The sequence below is a fragment of the Struthio camelus genome, chromosome 10 (assembly GCF_040807025.1).
Source record: "Struthio camelus isolate bStrCam1 chromosome 10, bStrCam1.hap1, whole genome shotgun sequence".
Lineage (NCBI taxonomy): Eukaryota > Metazoa > Chordata > Aves > Struthioniformes > Struthionidae > Struthio > Struthio camelus.
In genome coordinates this window covers 11,707,368-11,721,915 of record NC_090951.1, presented here as the reverse complement: position 1 = coordinate 11,721,915, position 14,548 = coordinate 11,707,368, and the positions used below count along the sequence as shown (strand labels likewise).

At 36.1% G+C, this 14,548-nt stretch overlaps 1 protein-coding gene across 1 annotated transcript in view; it reads right to left on the bottom strand.

Moving 5' to 3' along the window:
* LOC104146431 (transcription initiation factor TFIID subunit 4-like) overlaps nt 1–14,548 on the bottom strand; it is a 152,285-nt gene that overhangs the window by 42,593 nt on the left and 95,144 nt on the right. Inside the window, exon 14 of the mRNA XM_068956133.1 lies at nt 3,568–3,690. Coding sequence (XP_068812234.1) covers nt 3,568–3,690 — 123 coding nt within the window. The remainder of the gene's footprint in view (nt 1–3,567; nt 3,691–14,548) is intronic.

Genomic DNA, 14,548 nt, shown 5'->3' with positions numbered 1-14,548 from the left:
AGTTCTAGACAGCTTACTGGCTATTCTTAAGATGACTGCTCTTCTACTATGTGAGAAAGAGGTTTTTTTCTTACCCCTGAAATGACTGTCTTCAATAAGCAGTGATTCACTGAACTAGCCCTGAAGCTGCCTTTGGAAGCTCAGTATTCAAAAACCATCTGTGCCAGCAAGTACCAGGAGAGGGCTTTCACTTGCTATTTAAACAAATTATACCCTCAGATATTTCAAACATACACTTTATATTTATATATTTTGGGATACTAGCCATAGGTCTTGATGAAAAGCCAAATTATTTAGTTAATATTATTCTTAAATACAGAAAAATACTTGCACTTAACCTCTGCACTTTTATGCCATAGCCAAAAATGAGGGACTTGGAATGTGCAAATATCGCACTCATGCAACCTTACCACCTCTCCGATCCATTTCATAGAAGTAAGGCTGCCAGGCTTACAGTCTTGTGATGGTTCAAGTTTTTGTTAAAGCCTTAACTCTCACAATTACATGAGTATATCTACCTCATAAAGGAAAGCAAATTTTTAATCCTAATTATTAAAAGCTTTACAATTCAAGGAAAAAGTTTGAAAATGTTAACCAACAGGATTCAAAATCCAGAAAATAAATAAAAGCAACTCAAAATTTATTATTTTTAATCAGGCTTTGGAGGTGCTTAAGGATACTAACTAAAGAGCTTAAGCAGGTCGTGTCTTCCCTTTTCTGCCTCTGCCATCTACTGCCCTGTACCAACATAAGCATTAACAAGGCCCACAGAGTAAATAACAATTAGACAGTACTGCTGCTAAATGAATAACCTGGTTCATGATTGTCAGGTGCCTAACTTGACAACAATGCAGTAAATTCCAAAAAGCAATATAAATATAAATTAAAACTCTTTAGAATACCATTTAAAAATGTATTCATATAATTTTGCCTAGTATCATTACATAAATAAAGAACAGCACAAAATTTATTATATAAATGCTGTACATTCAACTCTGAGAGACAGGAAAACTGAATTCTTCCAAAGGTTATCTCATTCTCTTTATTCCTTCTCTTTTGCTCTTGATCTAACCTGCATTATAATAATAAGTAGGCTGAATTACTGATGAGCTGCTGGCTGCTACAGAGGAAGCTGTTTCTAACAGATAATATAAAATACGAGAAGACAAGAAAGGTACTAAAAAGAAAGCGAACGAAGGGCAGGTGATCTCAAGTTAGCTGGTTTTGCCTTGTTGGTCCTATGTTCCTTTTCCAGTGTTCACTGGGCTCAGAGCCAAACTACTTCAGCAAGCTAAGCAGAAACTATTCACTTTTTACTCTTGTTAGGGTAGGTTTTTGCCCATTTATCACATGGAAGCGGTTCAGCAAGACCCGGAGCCAATGAAAGGCAAGGGGTAGGAAGGCACTACTAGGGATTAGGGTGGAGATCACGGTTAGATTAGCCAAGGCTACTGTGTAACCACAGTCTCAAACTGTGGTTATGCATTTGGTGCTAGTGTTATTTGAGGACATCTTATCCCTGTTCACCGACATCTCTCTAAATTCTTTTTTTTTTTAAACCATTTTTTGGAAACCAATATATTATACAGCTGCATGGGAAAGTAAATCAAAGAAGCTATACAACTGAAAAATAACTTCTTCCCCCAAACCAATCATTTTCCATCTCTCCAGGTAAAAGTAATCCAGAAAAACAGTTATACTCGTACAGAAGCAGCAGCTTATGGGCATGGCCTTGATAACTTAAGCTAATCCTGCCACTAGAAAAAAGTCTATTTAGCTATGGCCTGAAAAGAAACAATGAAGCCCAAATGAACCCTGGCAATGTGACACTGACAGTAAGTTTGAAGAAAACACACTTGAATAAAGTGCTGGTTGAAAAATATTTGCAATTAAGAGCACAAATTTCTTCCCACTTTATAAAGACTGTAAAAAACTGTTTCTCTGTATGCAACAAACAATACTTGATCACTGAAATACCCATCTTTTCCATCAACCTTTTCTCTTAAGCAAAATAAGCATTAATACTTCCCAAATAAACCAGCTGCTAAGATCAAAAGGGTATTATTAAAAAGATCCAATTTCCAAAGAGAAATTGTGAGCTAGTATTTCAGTTGAACCAAGAAGCTGGACTGAAATCCAACACTTCTCATGGAAAAAATGGCCAAAATGATCCAACAAGAGCTAGTTCAGAAAAGGAAAAAAAAGGTAACATCTGAAAGATGGGGGGATGGGCCAATTTGTAAGTGGTATCTCTTTGGACCAGCAAACATGCAGTGTCCCAGTTGCAACATAAACAGCCATACGTGTCAAAAAAGATTAATTAGGAGACGGGCCACTTGAATGACACAAACTAGAAGGCTTTTGACAAAAGAGGGAAGGCCAAGAAAGCTCTTGCCAAGCTGGAACTTGCTAACAGAGATCAGCTGCAGCAGGGACTTCAGAAATTTTGAAATTTTGAAATTTCTTAGAGAAAGAAATTGGAGGGTAATAGACCCCCTGTGGAAGTCAGATACCTGAACAGAAGACAAGGAGAGAGACTGAAAGGGAAAGAATATAACAAGAGGGCACAAAAAGCAGGAAGCTTCCTTAGCTTGAAGCACAGACTTACTGGAAAACGAGGGTACTCCCTATGTATCTGAAGTTATAAGTCTACTTCAGAATACAAACAAGAGGTATTTCTTTCTATTCCTGGCTCAGTTAATTCCTTAGCACTAACCTCAGCATATGAAAAGAGGGAGAGAACTCAGGTAAAAGCTACCTAAAATGGGAAACAAAAAGGCCTTTAGAAATGCTTTGCACTTAGTCATATTTCTGAGTCAAAATTGTTAGTTATTCAAAATGAAATGTTTGCATTTTCCTCAGAATAGTATATGACAGGTAGAATTACTTTGACTACTACCATGTAGGCAGATTTAGCAGAAATAGAAGCCCAAGTGTATCCGTACTCTACAAAGAATTCTCCAAGCTAATGCAACTGCACTACCATAGTCTTCCGCTTTGGCTAATATATCCTACTTTTTCTGTATACTGCATTGCACTGTGTATTGTAGCTACTTCTCCCTCTAAAATAACATGAGAGTCATCCTAACAAATCTGATTCCACTTCTGCAGCACAGTATTTGCTTTAAAATTATATACAATTAAGCATGATTAAGAACTCATCTTTGCAGTGGTATGGGGCACTAGTTAGGCGTTCTGTAAAAAGATTTGTCACATATCTGTCACAAACACACAGTCACTGATATTAACCCAAGCTCTCAGTCCAAATTTAAGCAACATTACAGTTACATTTTTCCAGATATTTCTTCATATCCTCCTCTTTTGTTTTAAAATAATTCTTCAAACTTCCATTGAAAGATAACACTTGAAAATACAACTAGGAGGAGATGTTATTTTAACTGTGGCAAAATAAAACAAGCCAGACTCATATTCCTTCTAATTCAGTAGTTCGTGCAACCTTTTCCAGGTTACACAGTTCACTGGAAAAAACCAGCTCACAGCATCTCTAGCTATAACTACTGGATTTTGAAAAAAATCAATTATCTTATTGCATGTATAGACACATACCTCTCCTCCTATGGTAAGCAGTCCAGGTGAATCAAGCTTCCGTTTTTTCCGGGGACCAATAGCTGCCAGTGCAGTTAGATTGGCATCCCTCTGCCTCATTTGTGCAAGTTCTTGTTGCTGCATCTATTAGAGAGAGAAAGATCTCTGTTTAGCTTTTATTCTGTTGCCATTTCAAAAAATTACTCTCTAACTTGTGAGCACGAGGTAAAAGCTGCACATGTGCCATCCCTAACAGTGTTATGTGAACCCTAGAAATAAAATTTTAGCAGCTCCAGCACGCAGCCCTACAGTAGAATAAAGTTGTACAAGTTCCCTTGGCTTCTCATAGAATTTCCACTTCCACATAACTCAGCTGTTTTTAAAAACTCAGTCTTTTCCCTTGAAAACTGCTATAGCCACTGAATACTAGATACTAGCTATACACCTTCAGTTTAAGATCGTTATGAAGAGCGTAAGTACCAATTAAAATCCTCAAAAAATACAATACTTTAAAGATTTTCTTTCATCTCAGATTCTCACGTTTATTCTGAATATTCAACTGTATTTGATATTTGCTTTTGGAAAATCATAAAAAATAATTAAGCACCTATATCTTGACACCTATAACATTAGCATATGATGGTAATGCTGCCACAACCCCCCTAAAAACTGAATTTCCAACCACTTTATGGGATTAGGATTTAGATAGCAAAAGATTTCATCAGTTTGACGCAAAGAAAACCACCTGCCAGTTGCATTATGTAGCAGGGTAGCATGCTACAGAAAATAAGAGCAAATATTTTGGCCATGTGATGAACAGTTAAGATTGGTTTATTCATTACAAACTATGTAGTTCTTTCAGAGAATTAATGTTAAGAGACATGCTCCTCAAACAATACTACTTTAATAATGATTCTAGTCATCAATACTGCACAAAAATAATCAATTGGGTAATGCAGCATATGATTTTAATTAGATTTAAAAAAAATCCATATTTCTTAGTAATATTTCTTATTACTTTGAAAACTTTAGGTTTGCAAAATCCTTCAGTAAATTCAGAGGAGGTGTTTGCTTTCTAACCTCTCACTGATATTGTACTTGGAGTTCCCACTTCAACAGAAATGCACAAACCACTACTCAGAAATTTAGCAGCAGTAATAAAAAACATTGTACTGTCACAAGCACACAATTCTTCATTAAAATAAAACTGAACTAACAAGTGTAAGTAGAAGTGTGTCAGCCATTACTTAAATGTGAGCTGCATATACAGGTGGAGCCTGAACTAGCTGGTTGATGTTAAAAGAACAGAGGTTTAAGCAAAAAAGTAGATGCTACTGTATCTTTTCTCCAATCATTTCCACTTAGAAAAAAGCAGGTCTGCTTCATGCATCTTATTTACTGCATTTTTGGCTTTATATTTATTTAGCACCTCGATGCATATTTTCACCTTCTTCAGAAAAAGCAAATTCAGTACACTTAAGCTTGAAATTTTGCTTTTTCACATTTTTATGCTAAATAGTTTTACAACTTAAATTATCATAACTTCAGCATAAAACTATACACAAACATATAACTCTCTAATCTACAGGATAAACAAATTTCCTAAATACAAAAACTAAATGTGGAAAAATATCTAAATAATAGTGCAAAGGTCTGTACATACTTCCCTTTGCCAACTCATATTAGGTTTTTAGCTCAACTATCTTTGGCTCTCTTCCAGATTAAATGCCAGTTAGACAGACCTGCCCGCTTACCCTTTCAAGGTAGATAGCAACAGTGGTGAGCTCTAATCATTTACAAAGGTCATGATCGGAAGCTAGCCCGTAAGCAGTCATTTAAAATTCGATTGATCCCTATTTGTAGTCAGGGAAAGAAAATGGACATTTCAGCTGTATTGTAATTATGAGGCTTCAAGGCAACTGTAAATAGATGTGCAAATCCAGATACCGGCAAATACCTTAGAGAAGAAATTATTACTATAGTATAACATATAGCCAGGAAAGGTTGGAGATAAAACTGCATATAAAAAAAGATCAATCATTTTTTTGCTAATTTGCCATGCTTGCCAGCCTATAAGGGTTATCACAATTATCAGAAGTCTGATGAATATTTAAGCTAGGGCCAACTGGCTTAGAGTGATCTCAGACAAAGTTGTCAAGTGGAAGGCTTCGTGGAATAAGAAATTTTGCACTGGAGAAGTTTTAGTTTCCTGGGTGCTTAAGGTCAGAAATGTGGTCTGACAGGTAACTGGTATAATACAAAGGTTATTATATGAATATCTTATCCAAAGTTATCATTTTCAAACCAAGAGTAACTCAACACTTACTTGGTCCATTGTACTACCCTCTACTACAACGTGCAGTGACTGTTTCAAAAGGTCACGTATGCACATAACACACCTGAAGAATTGCTCTAGGAACTGCTATTTAGAATTTTTTTTATTTTTGCACATGCAAATTGTAAAGCAAAACATGCCATTTCTCTAAATACCATGTAATGGGACAAGCCCTGCCCTTACTTCTAAATCTGCAAAACGCCCCAGGGCTGTTTTCCTGGGCAAACGTGGACAGATCTGAGAACCAGCAGAAGGGTTTGCACTCATTTATTCCTCAGGTTCTTTGTCCTCTTTTTCATTCAGGGAGAAGAACTAAAGCTAGTTCTTGCTATCACACACTAATTTTTGACAAACGTGTTAACTTCACACTGACTGTTCTACAAATGCACAAGATTTTGAACTGTCTACAGTTTAAGACACGACACGAAACATGTTGCAGTAGATAAGAGTCAAAGGAGCCAGGTTCTGTCTCACCGGCGCTGCGGGCGAGCGTTGGCTGGACCTCTGTCTCCCCTGCCTGTGCCTCTCACCCCGTCTCGCCCAGCCCGTTTAGCCTATAAGCTCTTCAGACTTGGATTCTCCCATGCTTTGAGCCTTACTTACCATCTAGCCCCAGTGGGACTAACAGACACTACTTTAATACAAATAAGGAATATGTCCCCAGGTATAAAAGATCCAGATAAAAACATAATACAGTTTGCGAACACTGGTTTTATAGTGCACATCTTGGTATACTGCAAGAGAAAATAACATCCTATTTATGTAAACCTTGATGAATACTGGACAAAATATTTCATGTTTTCATGCATATCAGTAAGACCACAGTATCCTGAAATGCTATAAAATAAAGATTGACATGCTGACATACTTGACTGATACTGTATCACACAAATTCTCATAAATCTTTTAAAAAATTGCTTTTTTTCCTTTTTAATTGGAACATCCCTACATGTTCACTAAAGCTATTCATTTCTTTATAATAAAAAAATCTTTGCAGTTAATGAGTATTTGCCAGTAAGAACATTTGACAAAATTTCTGCATACTACTTAAAACCCCTGAACATGCTAACCACTGCTGTTTCCTTCTTTAATCCCCCATTCCAATCCTCTCTTGTCTCCATCTCCAAGTCACATACTTCTATTTTTTTCAGGCCTTACATCAGATTAGCTCTACCGGTCACTTTCCTACTCACCATCTAACTCTTAATCAAAAATATTATCTCCAACTTTGGTTGTCTTATTAAAAAACCAGCATGTGTGTTCGAGGTCAAAAGAAGAGGAAAGTGTACCTTTCATAAAGACTTTCTCACATTCATTGTGGCTGCTGTGACATCTGATTCAACAGGAGCCTTTCTCAGTGAATGAGAGGGAAGATACGAGCCGTTTTTAATAGTGATAAAACCTGATGAGGTTATTGCACATACCTTGCAGAAGTTTAGGAATAGCCAAATATTTTTGTGGGCATTATGTAATTAATGTAGAACTAATTATTCTGTTTTGATGTCAACAGAAATTACTCAAAAGGTCTATTTCTTGTGCTCCCACAAGAACCCACATCCCAAACGCACAACAGTGACCAACACTGGGACTCTTCTCCTCTGTATATTTTGGAATTTTATTTAGTGGAAATGCCTTCATAATCAGTTTTGCACAGTTTTAAAATTATTACTCTCTGAACTCTTCATGCCAAGAATAAGGTGAAGATAGCCATCTTCAATGTTTTTGTGATTAGGAAATTACTCTTAAAAGCACTCATGGAATTAAAGCTACGTAAGCTCCTTACTTTACATGAGCAATTGTATTTTAATGTATCATAGCAGCCTGTTGTTACAACATGGTTTATCTCCTAACTAAACCAGTTAATAATCTGTGGATATTTAAACAAATGAACACCTGTTAATAACTATACATCCTGATAAAAGAAATGAGTTTTCTATTAATTAACATGATTGAGCAGAAAAGAATATAACCCACTATATCAACCACCAAGATACAACTGTTTGATAGCTACATTCACAGACACTCTCATTTTCATAGTGGACTTCTGATGGACTATCACCCTAACTTATCCTTATTAATTGTGGATGAAGACATATTTATCAATAACATATTAAAATTTCTGCTCTCTGGGGGGCAAGCAATACTTCCTCTGAAACTACAGTAATCAATAATAATTAAATTTTTTGAAAGTCAAAATATTTATCTAAAACATAGACAAATATTCCAATATATTATACAACAAAAAGGCTTACAAATGAAATGCTGCTCCTTGCTCTTTATCTGCTCCAAATTTATTTTTAGCATGCTTTTATCTACAGCGTATTTTATTACTAATTGACAAGAACTTTAACTTACAGAAATCCCTTTGATAAAAAGTGCAGTATAAGAATTAAGCACCAATATTATTTCACACAATTTTTTTTAATTGTTTACATGTGTGACATTAAAACCACAGAAAAAAACATGGTTTCACTACTTTAAAAAGTCAAACTAAGAGAGGTTCACAAAATTTTGGTTTGTTTTCCTTAAATCATTATTTGTATATATACACATTTACGTATTTCTATGTATCTCTATATACATATATGTCTATTCCTATGTATATGCCACAAATATTTTTATGTATATATTATACATTTAGGTATTCCAGAAAAGAAGTGGCATAAGGAAGACCAGCCATATGTCTATCTGAAGTGTCAGCAAGATTATTTTCCACTTTTCAACAAGTTCAATTTAAAACAAGAGTAAATTCAAGGAAGTTACAGCTCAGGGTAGAAATTCTATAGATTTGTTCAAGATATGAATTTGGTCTGGGAAGACAATCATAAAATGAATGCTTGATATTTTGCATGAAAGCTCACAGATCTCAAGTCAAATGCACTCTTCACTCCAGAAAATTAAATTGCCTCACTGTGCCTGTAATCTGTACTGTAAACAGAAAATCATTCTTCTTTGGTGAACACGAAAGTGAACGTCCCAGGAGAAGTAAGTCTGCTAACGTTAACTATGCAAACACTCCAGTGAATCTCACCTGCTGAACAGAGTTTTTAGGGAGTGATAAAAACTAGAACTTTAGAGACTATAAACATAATCTGTAAAGGGATTATATTTCATTAGATAACATAAAAAAATCTAACTATTCAAACACAGAAGTATTTTTACAGTCAGAGCAGTCAAAGTGCACCTATTTTCCTGTTACAAATTCATTAAAATAGCTAATAAAATTAAATAATTATTCTGAAATTTTTAAGTGCATCGTGTATGTTTTCTCAAGAATTACAAGTATTTTTGTACCCCAAACTAATAAGATCAATTGACACCTTTGTGATACTATTAATGCAGTAATCAGGTCATCTCAGAAAATAAAACAATTTGATACGAACATATGATCACGTGCAACTTAAAAAAAGGTAAGTATTATGTCCATTTAACATTTACACTGCTCATATGAAAAAATATTTTCCAGATAGAAGGTTTTACAGTTGAAAGTCAAAGCAGATGAAGAATAACGGATGCAGCTTTACCATAAAAAAGTATGTTACCTAGTTCCTTTATATGTGAAGAAATGAATGAAAGAGAAAAAGGAAGAATCACTGCTCTTTGCCCGTCTAGCTGCAAACGCCAGATAGGGATTTACATGCAAAGCAGAAGAGGTAAGTCTACAGGAAAAATCTGAAGGAAGAGATTGGATGTTCACACTTCGTAAGGGAATTTTTACCACATATCTTAAGAAATTTGTCCAGTAACACTGAAAGAAAAAAAATTACTGGCACGTGGGAAATAGTGTGTCACAGACATGGAACCAAGAATTTAGCCAGCTTTTGGGGAGAATATATTAAAGAGAAGCAAGACCACAATTATCATAATCATATGAGATGAAGCTATAGCAATCAATATCTGGAACGAGAGCTTGAACAAGAGCTGTGGCTATGTAAATTGGTATGTGGAAAATTATAGCAATAAAGTCTGGACATTGCCTGAGTATCCAGTCCATTGAGGTTATGAGCCTGACTGGTGAAGACAACAACAGCGTGCTTCCACGCAGCAGACAAGAGAGAAGCATGTGAAAGAAGAGGTTCATTTTTTTGCGCTCTAGTAAGAGAAATTTCCATCAACATGATCAGAAAGTAAGATGACAACTGGAAGGAACTCCAACAACTCAAGGCAACATGCAAAAACCTTCAAAAATGTAAGGGAGAAGAGAGAGTGACATCACATGAGAGGGAGAGAGTTCAAGGGGGCATTTCTCTACTCCAGATAGACTTCATACTTGCAGATGGAAACCAAGGGTGTTTTTATGGCCTGGAAGGAAAATAACCTGATGACAGAGTGAGACAGAGATGCTCCTGGGGAGATAAAGAGGAGCAGGCAGTCAGGTATGTTAAAACGCTGTCAGTAGAGGAGTTGATAGGGGAATAGTAAGAATTTCATGAGCAAAAGTAAGTTTCTGTAGTCACAGAGCCATCTCAGTCCACAAAGAACTAGACTTTAGCTACTTACAGCTCCCAGCATAGTTTATAAATACAGCCTAAGGAGAAGGAAAGAGGGCAGAGAGGAGGCTAACAGCACAGTGGAAACGATAAATATTGACAGAGTGCAAAACACAATAAAGAAGGAAGGCAGCGAGGAACAAATGCTGACCAGGAAACTGGCAATGAAGGCATCTAAGTGGCAGCGATGTTTGATGAAGACAAGATGATATAAACAATCATTTAAGCATTGACGTCTAGCCAATAGGCATCAATCGAGATCTTTCCTAATTCTATTTGGGTGGGATGGTATAATTCCTGATAACAAGCTCGTATGCTGCAAAAAGCCTATCTTGATTGACGGTTTTACACCATGTACCTATCGGTCTCAGACAGGGATTACACACCCTGGAAAAACACCTATTAAGTTGAGGAGAGCCTAAAACGTGGAACCATTATATACGTCTTAAGATGTCCACAACAGAAGGTGCAAAAAATGAAACTCACTAAAAATGCTGGCAGTAGCCTCAACAAATTCAGGACAGTGATCAAAAAAGATCAGTAAATCAGTATTTTCAGAGAGTCAAGAGAACCAAATAGTGTCTGCAGAATCCCCATGCTGCACTTCCCTCCTGCCTTTTGCATTACCCAAGTCTCCAATGATCCACAGAAATAGTACACCTAGTGGTAAAAAAACTAGTTCAAAGTAGCCAAAGTTCAGAAGTGGTACTGTAATAATGCTGTATCACAGAAGTTTTACATTTGTCACAGTAAAGCATGCACTGAACATGTTCTGCGAGATTTTTAAGCACTCATAGCTCTAATCACACCTAGAGAGAATCACACCTAATTCTCTTCACTGCAAAGCTGGATGCTCCCGTAACTAAATACAGTCTCCAAACCTCAGTTGCACTGGCTGTAGCTCTATTCAAAAGAGATCAAGAATTTACTGTACTAGAAAAGGTTTCCCTTCTTTCCCACACACGTTTAACAACAGTTGAAAATTATTGCACACTGTTAGAAAAAATCACCCCTCGGCAAAGACTAAGCTGGGAACATTTCAGCCCCCAAGGTGAATGCTTCCCAAAATAACGAACATCTGAATACTGTTCTGGAACCTTAATGGAGGTACTTTGGACCAGGTGTTCTTCCTGCAATAGAACCATGCCGTTTATTACTCCTAATTTCATTATGCTTAAACCAAAAGTTTAGTCAAATTTTCCGTTAACATTTGCTCTGTTATTTTTGAAAGAATATACGTTAGGCTTCTGATACAGAAAATGAAAGTGCATCTGGCCTTTCTTTTTTTATTTTTCCCTGAAGACAAGCATTATTTATAATTTTTTTGGGTCAAGTACATTACCTAGCAAAATATGATTTGTTAAAGAAGTATTAGTAAAATAACTCCTTAGTACCCAAGACCACATATTCTCTCAGCTGATTCATATATATTTAGATTTGTAGTTTTAGTTCTTTTGGAAGTGTCCTTAATGGGTATATACTCATAGCTTGTAAAAAAAAAAAAAAAAAAAAAAAAAAAAAAAAAAGATGAAGCTGTATACAGTGTTAAGAGAGTGATTTTAAAAAGTCTTTGAATTTTTTAACATAGTTCCTCTCTAGTACTATTTTATTCCCAAAATGCCTGGAAAGAGTTCTCCCTTTTCACTAGTACCTTTGACTAACGCTTGAAGAGTTGCTATTAACTGCTCCTTCCTATCAATTGTGTATATTCTTGGTTAGTTGCCTTTCTGATTTTCCAAACTGTAGTACACTACGGTAGTTTAACTTGAGATCATTTATTTCTGCAACTCTGCCAACCATCTCTTAAGCTACATATTCCTTTTTCCAGTAACAGCATGTATAATTACTTATATGTTTTTAAAAAGACATCTGTCAGGTTCCTCCAAAAGAGTTCTACAGCAATGGTTTTTAGTGTTTCTTTCCAATAACCTCATTCATCTAATTTCTTCAAAATCTGCTGCTGGAATGCCAGTACATTTTATCTAGTTTTGGTTAAATTATTCCTCTCCGCTCAAATAGCACCAGTTCCAGGCTCTTCTAAGGCTGGGGACACCCTTAATAAGCCTTAGTATTTGTTATCGTCATTTGAGCAAAGGGTTTTTGAGGCACAGACAACTGGCAGAAAACAGTAATTAAGAGCTGCCAGCTTTTTGAGATGTCTGTAACTTAGCTGTAGTAAGACCAGAAAAAGCTCTGAAAGAATTTCCCTAAGATTTGTTCTTTCCTTTTTTCATTTTTTTATTACTGATCTTAATTTTATTTTGGAGAAACTCAACAACAGGTAACTCCAAATGTTCTCAAACCACCTTTCATAAGAAACTAAACATACTTGTGCAGGCAGGAAGACAGAAGGAATCACACACACAAATATCACACACACAAAGCTTAACCGATTATGTACAGGATCCTGAATCCAGGTGCACGCCACAGCACAATATCCTCACTCTTAGCGTGTTGACAAGGAAGATTGTTTAAGCCTTGTATGAATCTAAATGGGGGTTACCATGCCCCCGAGATTTCTGAGATGTTCTTCTTTCCCTCTGAAGCAAGCCACTATGTGGGGGCTCTGAAAATGATGCTTTAAGGAAGATTAGGGAACACAAAACACAGGGAAAATCTACACGAGTGAGTGTTACGTCTAGAGTTACAGCCCAGAGTTATGAAGAGCTGTGCTTTTTAGTTAGGGAGGTCTGATGGAAACACAGGATTGGGTATATTGAGATAATGGGATGAAAACTCAAGTGAGGAAACATGCTTTGCTTTTTTCAAAGTCATACATTGGAAAACATGAGGCTCAGATGTACCTCACAACCAAACTTTCTACCACCTCCCCACATTTGCAGCTGGAGTGCATGCAGTAATTCCCAGTGGCTATGCCATTTACTCTAAGACAGAGTTAAAGGCTGCAGGAGAACATGTATCAGCTGTTTTATTTTTCAGATGTTCAAGTATCCCTGAAGCGAATATTTTGAAAAATACCCTGTAAGTATCAGAAGAATCTTTCATTATAAGCATCTGAGTAATATAACAACCATTTGGATATTTAAAACTTTTCTGCTTATGACTGCTGCGCTCATCAGTGTTATGAGACTCTGATCAAGAATGTTATCTGCACAGTCTTCTCTATGCATCAAGAGTCTTCTGGTAGCATAGTGTATGTAGCTTTTTATTACTACTATTATTACATCTCCTACACACGCTTGAAATCGGAAATAATTACGAGCCAATACACTAAAACTGCCAAAAAAGTGGGAAAAGTATGTTTTTGTTTAGTATGTCAGTGGGGTCAATTGAAGACTGATATATGTAGGAAGATCTTGACTTCATGGAAATTAATGGAGAGAAGATGTCACACCATAAAACCTCAGGTCAGCATGAAGCATTTTCCCCATTTTTTAAAACAAATATTTCCGATACTTTGTAAAATTTCTCTGCCTATATGCCATTACCATAAAACTTCAGAACAGCAGAAACATACAGTGCATTTAAAATACTAACTAATAACAAATTCTGGTAAGAGGTTTTATTAACTAGATAATTCAAAAATGTCCAGATTTTGATACCAGCCCTCTACCATTCTTAGGGGAAATTTGCATCTTTAAACTGCCAGTCTCATTTGAGGAAATTAGGAAAATGTGGCAATCTACTAAAAATCATTTGGCTGTAATAAGTAATTTTAATCAAATAGTTAGAGAGAATGTCATTGAAGTTAATTTCTAAAGTGTTATAAACAGATGGGAAATGGGTAGTGTAGAGAATGGTTGTGCACTTTTAATGCAATATCCTTTTTTGCAGTCTGGATCATGGTTTGATCAAGTCTAAGTGACATGACAAAAACAATTTTAATTTATTCTGAACCTATATTCAACTTAAGAATACACAATATAGCAAGTATGCTACTCTTTTCAAAAGTGAGATTTGAGGCAAAGTAACTTCAGGAACAAAACTAGCCAGCCGCCCACCTTCTCCCCCTGAACAGTTGTGGGGGTAGCACTGGGGGCTCACTTGCAACATGGAAGTTCCACTGGGGATGTAAAACAAGCTTGGAATTTAAATAATCTACATCTTCTCTATTTTAGATTTAACCGTAGAAAAACCGCTACTGCTCATTTCTCTTGCAGATCAAGGGAACAAAATACCAGTGTGGGGACAAAATATTTCAAGCAATTTTTCATAC